Source organism: Henckelia pumila, chromosome 2, assembly GCF_033568475.1.
Source record: "Henckelia pumila isolate YLH828 chromosome 2, ASM3356847v2, whole genome shotgun sequence".
NCBI lineage: Eukaryota > Viridiplantae > Streptophyta > Magnoliopsida > Lamiales > Gesneriaceae > Henckelia > Henckelia pumila.
The window spans coordinates 156,354,191-156,369,295 of NC_133121.1; the positions used below are offsets into that span (position 1 = coordinate 156,354,191).

At 37.6% G+C, this 15,105-nt stretch overlaps 1 protein-coding gene, 1 long non-coding RNA gene and 1 other non-coding gene across 3 annotated transcripts; 2 read left to right on the forward strand and 1 right to left on the reverse strand.

The window, feature by feature from the left end:
• Positions 1 to 884: 884 nt before the first annotated feature.
• Positions 885 to 991, forward strand: LOC140885868 (small nucleolar RNA R71). Its single transcript, XR_012151281.1, has one exon. It is a non-coding gene; the product is annotated as a small nucleolar RNA R71 (small nucleolar RNA).
• A 3,582-nt stretch (positions 992 to 4,573) lies between these two features.
• On the forward strand, positions 4,574 to 5,847 carry LOC140878759 (uncharacterized). The gene is made up of 2 exons (XM_073282376.1): positions 4,574 to 4,966; positions 5,042 to 5,847. Exons 1-2 carry the CDS (start codon positions 4,574 to 4,576, stop codon positions 5,396 to 5,398), a joined length of 750 nt encoding a protein of 249 aa, XP_073138477.1. The 3' UTR covers positions 5,399 to 5,847.
• A 4,836-nt stretch (positions 5,848 to 10,683) lies between these two features.
• LOC140884425 (uncharacterized) lies at positions 10,684 to 13,299 on the reverse strand. The gene is made up of 4 exons (XR_012150649.1): positions 12,243 to 13,299; positions 11,811 to 12,020; positions 11,439 to 11,710; positions 10,684 to 11,140 (listed from the first exon to the last, which is right to left on the reverse strand). It is a non-coding gene; the product is annotated as an uncharacterized lncRNA (long non-coding RNA).
• Between the last annotated feature and the right edge of the window lie 1,806 nt (positions 13,300 to 15,105).

The window sequence follows — 15,105 nt, forward strand, 5'->3', positions numbered from 1 at the left end:
ATATGGCAAGGATACTTTAAGAGGTATAGGTTTATCATTCTGTGTAGTGTGCCTCTCCTTTGGTATTTCTTCATGGATCTCAGGATCTGGCACTTTGTCTTTCTCAACATATTTCACTATTTCTCCACTCGAAGTCTCTTTCCCACTTCTAAGGGTAATCATCTTGAACTGTTCCTTAGGATTCACTTCCGTGTTACTAGGGAATGCGTTCCTTTGTTGATTGTTTAGTGCATTTTCCAGTTGGCTAATATGAACCTCAAGTGACTTCATATTAAACCCCACATTAGTAAAGTGTGTTTCAATGTTTTCAATGCGTGATTCACTCCGGTCCATACTCTTAGATGATTCAGTAATGAAAGTGCTCACCAAGTCTTCTAAGGAAGGCTTTCCTTCTCCTCTTTGAGTGTTGAACCCCGGTGGAGGATCTAACACGTTCTTGTTATTAGCATAGGAAATATTCTCATGGTTCCGCAGTCCAGGATGATAATGGTTAGGGAGAACCTCTATAATTGTTGAAATTTCTGTTATTGTCTTATTGAGCTTGCTCGACAGTTCCTCCATTTTCAACTGAGTTCATATCAGTAGCCAATGCTGCAGATTCTGTAACTTGGTTCCCTTTATTCATTGCAGCTAGCTGTTAAGATATAAATTCCATCTGGGCTGAAAATGAGGTGAAAGTGTCCACCTCATGAATTCCAGCAAGTTTTCTGATTTGTAGTCGCTAACTTGGCCACTGATAGCTGTTTATATTCATCTGCTCGAGCATGTCGTATGCATCTTCTAAGTATTTAGAAAAAACAGACCCACCAGCTGTGACATCCACTAACATCCTTGTTGGCCCATTCAACCCATTGTAGAATAACTCAATTTGCGCCCAATATTTAAAATTGTGAGTTGGGCATCGCTGCAGCAATTCCTTGTAGCGCTCCCATGCCTCAAACAACTACTCTGAGTCTTGTTGACAAAAGGTAGTTATCTCAATTGTCAATTGAGAAGACTTAGCTGGCGGAAAGTATTTTGTTAGAAACTTGGAAGCCATGTATTTCCATGTTGTGATGCTTTCCAGAGGCAGAGATTGAAGCCAGCTTCTTGCATTGTTCCTAAGATAGAAAGGGAACAGTCTCAACCGGATGGTGTCTTCAGCAACACCATGAATTTTGATAGTATCTGCGATCTACAGAAATTTTTGCAGATGTAGATTAGGATCTTCACCTGCTGATCCTCGAAATTGATTCTGTTTTACCATATTTATCAGTGCAGGCTTGAACTCGAAATTGTTCGCAGTTATGGTATGTCTAGCAATTCTTGAATAATTTGTATTGATGACTGGCCTGAAGTGATCCTTGATCGGTACTGGGCCGGTAGCATCCCCTCCATCTCTGTTATTCTGATTTTCAGCCATTCTTTGCAATTCTTCTCTCCTAGCTTTTCTCAAATCTCGTGCAGTTCTTTCTATTTCTGGATCAAAGAGTAATGAATCAAAGCTTTGACTTTTGCGCATAAATTGCATACACAGAAAGGAGTGGGATCAAAGCAAGAATAAAATAAATTAAGATTTGATCTAAATCAAAACTAAAACCAATTAGTCACAATTAAGTGTAAATCAAATAAAGCTTCAGTCCCCGGCAAAAACGACAAAAACTTGTTGCATTATTTTTCTTTGCTGGCAAGCGCACGGATCAAGTTTTAGTAATGGTGAGTAGAGTATAGTCCCACAGAGAATGAATATTTAATATTACACAAAATATTTGTAACTAGCCTGAATTAATCCTATTGAAAGCTACGAATTTTTAAGATGTTATATTACTAAAAATATTTCAATAAAATCAAGAGATAAATTACTAGCGACGAACAATTAAAGAGAGAATTCTAGAGGTGCGACTTCGTTCAACCTTTCACCATGTTTAATCTCTAAGATATCTATATTATAAACTCTTTAATTTATTAGCATATAATTCAACTATTATCTATCCCCTTTCCCAAGTGATGACAGATATTAATTATCTAATATAGATTGCAATATTCCTATTAACAATCTAGTATTAAATAATGTGATTGGCATAAAATTCTTCAAGGCTTCGATAGAGTTATACGCCTTCCAGCAATATAATTATTTAATTAAAAACGATGTGTTTTTCTGTATCTTGTTTATAATTTCCTCTCCCGAGTGTTGAATTTAAACACATAAATCTATTAACTTATGGACAATAGAGTTGAAAGTAATGAATCATAAAAACACAAATAAATTAAACGAATAAATCAAATAATAATATCAAAAATCCTAAACATTGGTTCAGGTATCACACATCGTTCCTCTAGATGAGAGACTTAGTTCATGACAGAATGTAAAATGAAATAAAATAAAATCATAAAATATTCCATCACAATAATAATATTAAGAAGAGTAAGAACAAAAATCTATGTAGAGGATGCGTCTCCATTCCCGGATGAAATCAATCTCTGTCTTGTATTGTGTTCTCCAACCTTCAATCTTTTTTTTCCCCTCGTTCTCTTGTCTTTTCCTCCTTTTCAAACCTAGCCGTTGCCCCCTCTCTTTTTCTGATCGTGATCCCCTAAAATATGCAAGCTAATCTCCTTTTTAAATTAAGAGTCCAAGCTTCCCAAAATTACCCCATGCAAGTAGCGTTGCGACGCCAAAACCTGCGCAGCTGCACTTGTATTTCTGATTTCTCTCGCTAAGGCATAGAAGAGTGGTGCAAGGGCGCGATTTAAGACCGTGGGTGCACTTGTTCTTATTATTTCTGTTTGTTGTGCAGCTCTAAAGTTCTTGGACTGGTGCAGGGGCACTTATTTTTCACGTCGGTGCACTTGTCTTACTGACTTTCGTTTCTACTTCAAGAGACAACAGTTCATGGGCACTGTTTTTCTGCGTGGGTGCACTGGTCGTGCTGCCCCCTTCAGTCTTGAACACTCCTTTCTTCTTCATTTTGCTTTTCTCCCTGATTTTATGTTCTTTTATGCTCTAAATATGCCATATTACCTTAAAATTACCTCATCTCCTAAAAATGACAAAAACACAACCAAAACACATAGAAAGGCTCGAGAAACTAAAAATTATAAGATAAAATCTATGAAATATAATTGAAATAAATTGAAATTATCAAAATCCGAGCCCGACCCGCCTTGATCCATCAACCAAAAACCCTAGCTCACAAAGCTCTTCACGTGGAAGCCTACAAACTCAGCCTCCTACCTCCATGCTCCGGCCACCACTGGCCGGAGACCCTCTAGCCGAACATTCCCAGGGTCCATTTGGTCACATTGTACCAGGCCTTGGTCCAAGCCATGTCTTGCATGGCTCGAAACAATAGCCCTATTCTTGACCCTGCGCGCAGATTGAGCAGTTTGCACATTCCTCATTTTTCGACCTGCTCCGGCCAACACTGGCCGGAGCCCTGGCGGTTGGACCCTCCCAGAGTCCAAGAAATTCCCTCGAACCAGGCCGGGCCAGATCCAAGCCCTTCATGGCTCGACCAAAGCCCCTAAACCTCAAGCAAAAACCTGCGTTTGCTACTATTGTACATGGTGCTTTCTTGACTTCGTCCAGCCAACCAAGTTCCAAAACACCTCTCTAAATCAGACCCTAAGGACCCTATCTTGACCCTTGAACCATTGGTTAGCCCCTCGAATAGCCCTTGGATAAAAAACTTGCAAAAACAAGCCATCATGTCATAAAAACGTGAATAACTTTGCATGAACATGAAAATTTTCATTCTAAACCACATAAACATGCAACATCAGATATTTTATGCATAAATCAGTGTGTTATGATTTAAATGGTGATCAAGAAGGGATTTAGAACGTGTATTATATACCCTCGAAATTACATTACCATCGCGTAGATCGTCGTCCGAGACAAATGGGGCATCAAATCTTCATGTTTTCTTCAACTTTAGTGAAAAAGTTTGTGAAAGTGCGTGTGAGGCGGTTGAAATCTGCTATGAGGAACTAGGGATCGAGAAAAGAATGTATGGAGAAGAATGACGCTAAGTTCAAGTATTTGTTTGTGTATTGTAGTGGGCTAGACTTTAAAATTTTAATAAATAAGGTTTTAAAGTTTCAAGCCCACTAAATAATCAAATTAAAAACTCTCAATTTCGAAATATTTAATAGTTGGATTTTGAAGGTATCTTAAAAGCCCATAAAATGGCCTATTTTAGTGAAAAATTGGTTTATATATATATATACATTAAAACTTTTATTTTATGAAAATAAAATCTTAAAATAATTATTTAAGACCCTTGAAAACCTTGGTCTAATTTTTCGATGAAAAATCTCTATCTCGTTTCTTCCACGGTCCCGTCTACGCGATTGCAAATAACCTATCTCAAAAAAATTCATAAATTTCATAATAACGGGCTAAATGCTATAATAAAATTCAAAACATGCAAATAAGTCACATATTTAACATAATAGCACATAGAATCATTTAACCCATTTTTAAATTATTTTTAAATCATTAAATTTCCTAGTTATGCATGCGGGTTTACGTAACGAATTTTCGGACGTTACAGTTGTCGCAACCCATAGCTCTTTCAAGAAACCTAAAACAATGGGACCTGGGGCTCCACCTAAATCACCAGCTGTTAAGGTTAGGAAGAGTACCCGGGTTTCTCGTAGATTGGCTACACAGTTTTACAACAGCTCCAAAGGACAAGTTAATCTAGATGATGATGACACTATATCAGCTTCTCCCATTCCCACAACTTTGAAGACTCCGGTTTTAGTTCTAGAGGGGATCACGATTCAAGTTCCAGGAAAGTCCAAGGAGATGGAATCTCCAGCCGAGAAGAGAGCACCTTTGGTAACAAATGATGATCTTGTCACCAATAAGATTCCCATGGGAATTCCATTCATGATCCCTCCTACTATTCAAGTAAATGTTCCTGAAGCTCCAATTCCTATAAAAACCTCCGACACAGTTACTGCATCCATTTCTTCAGAGGTACCTTTCAGCCTTGTTCATTCTTTTGGTAAGTATAGTATCTTCGTTATTCATTTCAATAACTTTTTATTTCAGGATCATGCTTCTAGGAGGATTCAGATGTGTACTCTGCCAACTACCACCATGGATTTGGATTTCAGCTTTCTCCATGATACAACTAGTGAACCAATTACAGGGTCTTCTTCATTCCCTGATCAATCATCCACTGCCTCGGCCACTACCACACTTAAATCTCTGGTCCATCAAGATGTATTCTCTTTGGATGAGCATAAATTTCAAGATGCGATGGCAGCTTTTCAACTACTTCAGAGTTTTCCTGGCTTTGTTGATTATCCTCTTGGTATGACTTTAAACCTTCTCCCTACCATACTCTCAAATGCACAAGAATCCGCCAGCAAGTACGCAGTTTTATCCTCCAAGATTGATAGCTGATGATGAAAAAGAGCATAAAGTCAAACTTAAAGACGAGTTGGCTGACTATGAAACGAGACATCTGAAGCTGCTGGAGGAAGGGGAATCTCTTAAAGCTCGTGTGCTTGCTGCTGATGAAGCAATTCAGATTACGGGGAATCAACTGGTGAATCAAAAAGGTGAGTACCAGGGATGGACCAAAACTTTGATTGATGATGAGAATATGAGGGCTGAATGTATGGTGAAGTGGGAAAAACTTGGCGAGGCTCTTTCGAAATAATTCTGTTAGATAGAAAAAACAATTGTTCCATTACTTTTTGGTTGGGTTCCACAAACAATTTGTTTTAATTTAACCTAAATTTGTGAGGTTTTAGTATTCCTATGGCCAAATGAATCACAACCACATTTTGAATGAAAATGTTTGCGAACACTTGAAGTACTTAGCCATTTGGGTTAATGGCTCCTTTTGATTTGTGACTATTTGCTTTTTTTTTTTAGAATCATTTCTAGTTCACATTTAGTACCAAAAGTGGCCATTAGCCTACTTTTCTTTATTTATTCACAAAAGCACATAGCCATATTTTGGCTAAATATTTACAAAGATGGCTTTAAATCCACCTACGTTGATTCTGGTTATACTATGTGCATTATTTATGTGTCAAGTGTGTACGAACACATGCAAATTGTAACGTTCGAAGTGAGGATCGGAGCTTCCGATCAGCAGCAGTCTGAGACGTGGCAAGCATGCACAGTTCGGAACATACGACTAGGGTTCGGACCATCCGAAATACATCTATAAATAGGCTATGGATTTCTCATTTTTAGTGTATGTTTATGGTTTTTTGGGTTATTCAAGTGTATAGTCTTAGTGTTTCCAACCAATTATCGAGGGTCGGGCACTAGCGAGATGCTACGGGGCTTGTGGCGGAACTGTTCTTGGGTCAGGGCCTTCAAAATCAGCGGGCTGACAACGGAAGCAGGTATAACTCTAGAATATTAGTAGCTATTGATAATAGCTATTATTATAGTTAAGGCTTTTAGATAAGTTATAGTGATATGGTATTCACTTGACTTGAATGCTTGGACTATAGACAATTATACAGCTAGACCATTATTTGAGATACGTAAGTACAGACTATGATAGCCAGCTGACTATGAATGTATATGTGTTGCATTATTATCTATCATGTGAAGGATGATGTTTTTGTTAATGATTATGTATGTGGTATTGGCATACCATGTTGAGCGTGTTATTATTTCTAGATAGCATGTAGTTCTAGGGTCGCTCAGCCCTAGTGTTTCCTTGTGACACCCACTGGATCAACAGAGCAGAGTGTGCAGTTACCAAGGACGGTGATAGTCCAAGTTCGAGTTCAGTATGTGTGGCACCACCTGGATCCTACAGTGGAAGAGTAAGCATACTGGAAGTGCCTACGTTCTAAGCATGATTGTTCCAGATTTTGATCCCAGCGTATCATAGAATTCATGTTTCATGTTGCATGCATCATATAGACTTGAATACTAATATTTATGTACTGGGAATTAGCACTCACGTCCTTGTTGTTACCTCGGACACTCCATTCAATGGGGCAGTTTGCAGGTTGTTCAGGAGTTTGATCGGTTGGGATCTGTGATTAGTCAGTTACTAGAGCTTGAGAAGGGGATACACTGAGACTATCCTTATGGTATTTAGTTTCCAGTTGCATTTGGATTATTAGATTGTTTATCTTTCCACAATTAGCACTGATTTGCATTTTTGTTTAAGTAAATTACATGCTTAAGTTTCTGATTTGTAGGTGATCCGGGCCGGGTCAATACATTTATTTTATTAGAGAGTGCATTAAGATTTTTGGAACGTAGTTGTTGACATTTGGGTAAAATTTTTTGTTGATAGTAATCAGAAGCTTGTATCTTGTAATAATATTTGTACTGAATCTGGTTTCTTGGTTTAATGAATAAAGCGTTTGTTTTTAGTTGATTAGTGTTCAACTATTGTGACTTTTAGATTATTGGGGCAATCTGATTTGAGGATTTGAAAGTACTAGCTAAGTAACTTGTTCTAGGAGGTTTCCTATAGCAGTTAAGTAAGTATGTGACCTTTTGGATTGTTTTCAAGGATGATTAGTTGCATCAGGGGCATATTTGTGATAATATAAAGAGTGTTGTGGATTGCGATGTTTGACGTTTGAGGAAGCGTGACCCTATGCTAGTGTTTGCTCTGGATAGCCTTTTGTGATTTAGAGATTTGTACGGGGAATGCTACCTCAGTAATGATAGTTGACACAGTCAAAGAATGTATAAGATAACTAGGAACATTCCAGTGGAGAATGGTTTTCCTTGTCGTGAGTCTAGAATTGTCTCAAGCGGTGATATTAAGTTTGGTACTGGGTTTAGTGCCAATGGCTAGCTGTATCTATAGTCTAACATTGTCAGAGATGATGCATGTGAAATCTATGGTTTTGGGATTTCTCTGTTAAGAATAATTTTGGAAAATTATATCCTCGTTGAACATCTTGTGTTTTGATTTCAAATTGATTGTTGCTCTAAGTCCAGCAATTGTAATCAACAAATAAATATATTCCAATTGTTTGATAAATTTCGGACATGTTTTTTGATTTCAGGAAGTTGTCCTATTATAGAGATAGAATTTTTGAGATTTTAGTCCACGTGTAGCGCCTTGGGAAAATGCCAGTGATTCTTTGTATATTTGTATTGACTACAAACAGTTGAACCAAGTGACATTTAAGAAAAAATATTTTTTGTGGTGTATCGATGATCTGTTATGATCGATTTCAGAACAATTATATGTACTAAAGGATTTATTTGAGATCTGATAGTCGCCAAACAACAATAAAGAACCTGATATTTAGAATTGTGTTCTAGTATAAGGTTTTGACCTTATGAGTTTCAGTAATGTCATTTATTTCAAAAATGGGCTAGATGTGTTCAGGGATTTGTTGGTTTGAGTCTTTTGAGACTATCTAGATGAACTTGTTTCCAGATAAGCATGTGCCACAATTTAGAATTTAATGTAGATTTCTGTGAGATATAGAGTGGTGTTTGCTGCATCAGCGTAAGTTTTGAATGAAATAAGTTGTGTTCCTTGGACGTGTTTTACCTTGGCAGATTTTCAGTTGGCTTTACAAAAATGGAAACAATGTAGAACTAGTCGCATTAGACGATAGTAGTCAAGACCTGTAGTTTTATTTTAGTGCGCTAAACCATTGACGTGGATGAATTGAATGAGTTGTTATTCGAGCATTAATTAAGATTTGAGAAGATGTTTTTGAGAACTTCTCAAACACCTGAGTTGTAAGTACTTGTCCACTCAAGCAAGGATGATATGTGACAGATAAGTTTTAGATTTGTTCGACGCTATGTTTGATGTCGATTGTACAATAGATTAGGAAAGTTTGAATACTACATAATATCATTGTTCACTTATTTTAATTCAGTGACAGATTAAGACACTGAAATGGTTACTTGAAGAATTAAGTCTGATTGTACTTAGAATAACGGTTTGAGTTTTGTGTTGAACTTTAGTTCCAAGAGTTATTTTGGTTGTTACATTCTCAGGTATGACCTATACCTGATTTGGAGGACAAAATCTCTTAAATGTGGGTAGAATCTAGTAACCCTAATCCTGTTTTACGAAATTAAAATATCTAAAAATGTTTAAAATGGTAAAACATGATGTTTTAATATGATAAACCAAGTGGAAAAACAACTCCAGGATTTTCGATAATGGTCTGCAGGAAAAAAGTTGCTTGGGTAGTTCGTAAGCACTGAACTTGAACCAAGGGGAGTTTGGATGGTCCGAACTGATCGGATGGAAAGGGTTGAGTTTGGAATTACAGGATGAGTTCGGAATGTCCGAACTCAAGATCGAAACATCCGAAGAGTGTTAGTCCATTCACATTATTGACGTGTTAAGTTTGTATGGACACGTGGATTGAAACACCGAATTGAGGGTCGGATCTTCCTAAGTACAGATCGGAGCTTCCGATTAGTAGCATTCTGAGACATGGCAAGTATGAAATGTTCGAAGCATTTGCACTAGGGTCCGGATTGTCCAAACTCCATCAATAAATAGGTCACGGATTTCTTATTTTTAGTGTGTGTTGAAGGTGTTTTGGGTTGTTTGAGTGTATATTCTTAGTGTTTCCAGCCATATTATCGAGGGTCGGGCACTAGCAAGGTGCTATGAGGCTTGTAGCGGACTATGCTTGGGTTAGGGCCTTTGAAATCAGCGGGCTGACGAGGGACAATGGTATAACTTAGACTCTTATTGGCTATTGGGAGTAGCTATTATTCTAGTTAAGGATTGGAATGTAGACAATTGTACAGCTAGACCAATAGTTGAGATACATAAGTACAAACTAATATAGTCAGCCGAGTATTCACGTTTATGTGTTGCATTATTATCTGTCATGTGATGCATGTGATTTTGCTCTGGTGGAGCAATACAAAAATGAAGAAAACTGAAAGACTCAAATAATGGTCCCAACAGAAATCAAGATTCAATCTTCACACACATATATGTTCAATGATGCTAAAAAAATCCATCTGACAATCACTGTAATTTCAATCGAAAAAATGCAGCCGACTCAGGGTCTGTATGACAGCTAACTCTCACTGATCATAAAGAAGAAAAAATTACACCATACAACAAATCAAGGCTCCGAAAAAAATTCTTGCAAGATCCACAAATTCAAACTACAAATGGTTTGGAACTCCCACCTACCCTGATAACTAACCGAGACCAAATTCTGATATTTGCACAGCTCTGATAGAAGTTGGCCGGCTCAAAAATATGATATCTTACCTGGGTTTAAAGACTTGAAAGGGGAAGACTCAAGAGTAATCACAATAGTAACATGATATAAGAACCTCATTAGTAGCTTTAGTTAACAGGTAAATGGGCGAGTTTGAGTAAATCTTTCACATAAGCCAACTAGTGGAATATTCAATGATTAGGACTACAAAGAATTGGATCTATTTGGCATGCATGTTCATAAGATAAAATAGATGTAGATCATCTCACTAAAAAAATACAACCAACATGTGTTTTCAATCGATTTTTACTGCTTACATGAAGTATGTTCACTTGGAAAACTATTGTGCCCCTTTCTTATTACTCCTTTATCACAATGGCAATTAACTAACATTTTCCCACTGATCATAAGCCTGAAAAGGTTTAGAATCTTGATTAGGACTATAAAGAGTGAGCATTAATCAAAATTACATGTTAAATTTTGTCAAAAAAGCATTTTTAAGAATCAGGTTTTGATACCACCTACATCCTTTCCATTAGGGAAACATCGCCAAAACAAGTTGGGCCGATGGCGACCAACTGCATCTTTTATTTCATCAGTAAGGACAGCGACTATCATGACAAAAAATAAAATCCCTGTACAAACTAAAAGTTAAAATTCAGTATTTGGGATTGTTTATTTTGGCTCATGGACACTGATAATAACATACAAAACATATGAATTTATTCAAGAACATAAATTTCTAACAGAGAATGAATTTATTCAAAATCATAGCCTCAATGGCCTAGATTCTGGTATCTTATTTAGAGATATTAACATGATCCAAGAGAAAAGAATAAGGAATGCATCATCACATCATGACATCAACTACTCTGGATAACTCAAAAAACAATTATGATTTGAAGTTCATTATGGCTTTACCACTCTTCCAGCTCCTTAAAACGGTGCAGACTTCAACTCCAGTTCTTTTAGTTCGCTGGTCACTTCCCTGCATTGTTTTTATGTTTCTGCAATTACGGCTTCAAGTTTTCTTTCTTCTTATATCTTATATAAGATCCAAACAGGACAAAATTGCACATTAAATTCCTAATTAGATGTTCAAGGGTGTTATTCATACTAATAAATAAAGAGAAAAATCCTGGAATATAATTGGTTTACTGCATATCATCAAATTTTGCTAGCATATTATTTATTGGAACATGGTGTATATAAAGTTTGATGCTACCTATATGTATATGAAACATTTCTCGAAGTCTGAATTCCATTATAGTCTTGCGAAATGGTACCTAGTGGTGTTGAAATATTGAAAAACTTCAGCACCATCGCTTGATCCCAAGTATGAAGCTGATATGGGAAAAGAGAAGGCGTAATCCTTGAAGCCATCGTACTGCATTATGGTTCTGGTAGCGTTTGCGCCTGCTGCTGGCTCCGAATCATTCAAAACGTTGCAAAGGACGACAGTACCTTTCACTGCTTTGGGGTCCAGGGAATCACAACCTCCACCATAGTTTAAAGGGTACGAGCTGCCCTCGAAGTCAAACGCGTTTACAGTCACTCCCTTTACATACATACATAAGAGAAGTTGTATATTAAAAATTGACTAATATTTTATAGAGTATGGCAAATTTATAAATATTTTATAGCCGAAATTGACTTACCTCATAAGTTTTACCATTTCCCAACTGAACATTAGCCAAGAACTTCTTGTCTATGAAATTTGCAGCAACTGAATGACCAAGGGGTAAGTTAACAATGGATTCAGGGCCAGGTCCGGAATTGCCCACAGAATTTGATGTGAGCACTCTGTTTTTAATTGCATTGTATACCCGAATGGAGATGGGATCTTCAATGTAACCAGAAGGAAGGAACTAGCACAAAACCAGCAATCAAAAAATCGCAAAATAGAAAAACTTTCCTTTCCTACAATTATTAGAATAGGCATCAATCACCGTTAACTTTGATTTTCAACAATACTATATTTCCTGGATCCTTGTTTATTTCCAGATAAAATACTACGAATACCACTCCTAAATAACAGATGAATTATTTATCATTATTAAACAATAAGGATTAACAGAGGGGATTCAAACCTAATCGCAGAAATATTGAGTTGGCTCTTTTTAGCTTTTCTCGTTTGCTTGGATAGGAGTCCAGTTGGTCAGTTGTGCGAAGAGTTGTAGCATATGTTAAGTACTACATCACCATTCATTATGCAACATGTATTATCACCAAACCAAAGTAATCAACATGAGCCTAGAAACAATTTCGTGGATAAAAATTGAATAAACAAGCTAGCTAATCGAGATAATTCAGACCATTTCTGGAAATAGATAATAATCCTCACTAATTCAAGTTAGATCTAAAAATTAAAACATGGAACTCAGAGCAGTAGTTTTTTTAAAAAACAATAACTAAAAATTGCATATATTAACTTGCATCTCTGAACTATGATTTGCTACACTTTCGTGGGCTTCTGCTGCTGCGACTGTGTCGTCTCCCGAGCTACCCATCATGAACCCAGAAACACTAAGCATAATGCGGAGGAGCCTTTTCAAGAAATTGTGATATTTCTTGACGATTCAGAACAACGAGATCAAATATCAAAATGAGCACTAACAAGAAAAATCAAGCAAAAGTTAAATGTCCGTACCTGAACAGAAATTCGGAAAACAAATTACAAGACAAAAATTCGGAAAACAAATTTTGGAACGGCAGATACCTAGTCGGAACTGAGGTCGTTGTCTTCGGTTCAACTTCCACAGCACCTGTAGTCGCGGAGACCAAAACTATCATCGCCGATGAGGAGGAACGGCCCGTCGCCAACTTCAGAGTACTGGAAAAAATTGAGTCGGGGTATGAGATTGAGCTTGAGTTGTGAATTGGGGATCGAAACTTTTTTGTTCCTCAACCGCCATACTCAGAGGAAACTCAAAATCCTAGCAAAATTGGAGATGTAGTTGGAGAAAAACGGGAAGTTGGGAGAGAAAAACGCAGGGTGGAGGAGAGTTGGCCGACTAATTCCCGGTGGTGCATGGTGTCGGCGGCGGTGGCTTGGAGAGGGGAAAAGTAAAGTGACGGATGGGGATCGAGTTAGAGATTTTTTTTACGGATAAGGAATTAGGGATTGAGTGAGACAGAGACAGGGACTCTTTTCTCTTTACCGTCTAATCACACAAAAAATACACGCTCATAGACAACGGTTTGCAAAACTGATGTCTATGAGCGTGTTTTTTTAATATATAAAAGACAATAGTAATAGACAACGGTTTTGCAAAACTGATGTCTATGAGCGTGTTTTTTTAATATACTCTATGAAAAACTGTTGTCTTTGATAAGAGAAATGTTGGAAAACTGGCGAGTTCCCAGACCAATTACGATTGATACCCGGTGCAGCGGAAGTTTAAAATTTTCTCATGGAACGATTCCATGGTGTGGGTATCAACCATACAACGATTGAATTATTGTGTGTGTAAAATTTAAATAACAATTAAATAAATTTTACCTCAAATCTCGCAACGAGATTAATGGACACCAACAGAACAATTCTGCTCTTGTTGTCTCTCCCTGGAACCGATGAACGCCTTCAATCAGGTCCACGAACAGAGGTTTAATCCCTCTGATAGATTGCACTAGAAAATCTATCAGAAGTTTTCTGCGAAGAGAATACACGAATTTGATTCGTTATTCCTGACTGCAATTCAAAATCACAGACCGGAATTTCTCGGGCAGAGTATGGGGAGGGTTCGGCCGAATTGTGAGAGAATAGGGGCTAGGGTTTTTCGAATTTTTGTCTCTCAAAATAATGACCTGTTGTGTTTAATTTCTGTACTGAAATAACTTATTTATAATGCAGGCCACTAACTCCTTAGGGCCCATTAATCATAAGCTGGGGCCCGACAAGCAAAGCCCGCTTGTTCAGAAATTAATATAAAATTTATCGTGACTCCGATTGATGAACCGATTTCACCAATGTGTACAGAAACCATTTCTGCACGTTTTAAAGTCAAAATAAATTTTCCTGAATCCGAATTCAGTGGTTTCCAAAAATGTCCATCCCTATGTCATTTTAGGAAATCCTACTCCCTTACTCTTATTTAAGAAGTCCAACTCCTTAGTTCATTAAATTTAACTCTTTAAATTTAACTATCTCAACGGGGATTAAAACTCCATTACACTGTGTGACCCTCAATGGTTCAGGGATACAGCTAGCCGTGGGCTCACAACTCCTTGTGACTCGGAACAACACTTTCCGACTTGCCCAACGAATCATGGTAAAGCGCCTAGCAACATCGCCCCATGATTCCCTAGGTATCACTGATAGTGCCTACAAGAACCAGTAGATTTTGGTTAACGTACAGTACGGTCCCTTCATCCATATATCCCGATCGAATCAACAACCATTGGTATATCGAGAGTCGCTCAAGATTCGATAACTATGCAATACATCTTGAAGATCAAATTAGTGACATCGCATGTGCTACTAAGAAACCATTTCTTAAATCACATCAATTACTCTGGCCAGAGATTTATCACACTAATATCTCCTCAGATCGCATAGGATATCCACACTCGCAAGTATGTGGTGAATCCTTGACAACAATGCATTGACTCCTATATGTGTCGTAACTGTACCCAATCTCGACACCTGATGACCCCCTCAGAGTCGGTAAACGAGTCAAAGCACAGTACTAGCATATAGAGTCTCCATGATGTTTCAAGTCGTAAGGACTAATGGTGTACAACCAAAACCGCGGACTTTATCCACTCGATAAGTGATAACCACTTGGAAAGTCCGGATAGGGTAGTTCGACTATTCATCCTATGAATATCCATTTGCATGCTTCGAACATCTCCATGTTCCCTACCAATGAAACGTGGTACTCCGCATCGCAAATGCTAGTCTCAAACTCGAGCGATCCTTATCCTTATTATCGGACGGCTCAATCGACTAGG

Coding starts and splice junctions, on each gene's coding strand:
- LOC140878759 (XM_073282376.1), top strand. CDS start 4,574: ATGGGACCTGGGGCTCCACCTAAATCACCAGCTGTTAAGGTTAGGAAG. Junction 4,967..5,041: donor CTGCATCCATTTCTTCAGAG/GTACCTTTCAGC, acceptor TTTTTATTTCAG/GATCATGCTTCTAGGAGGAT.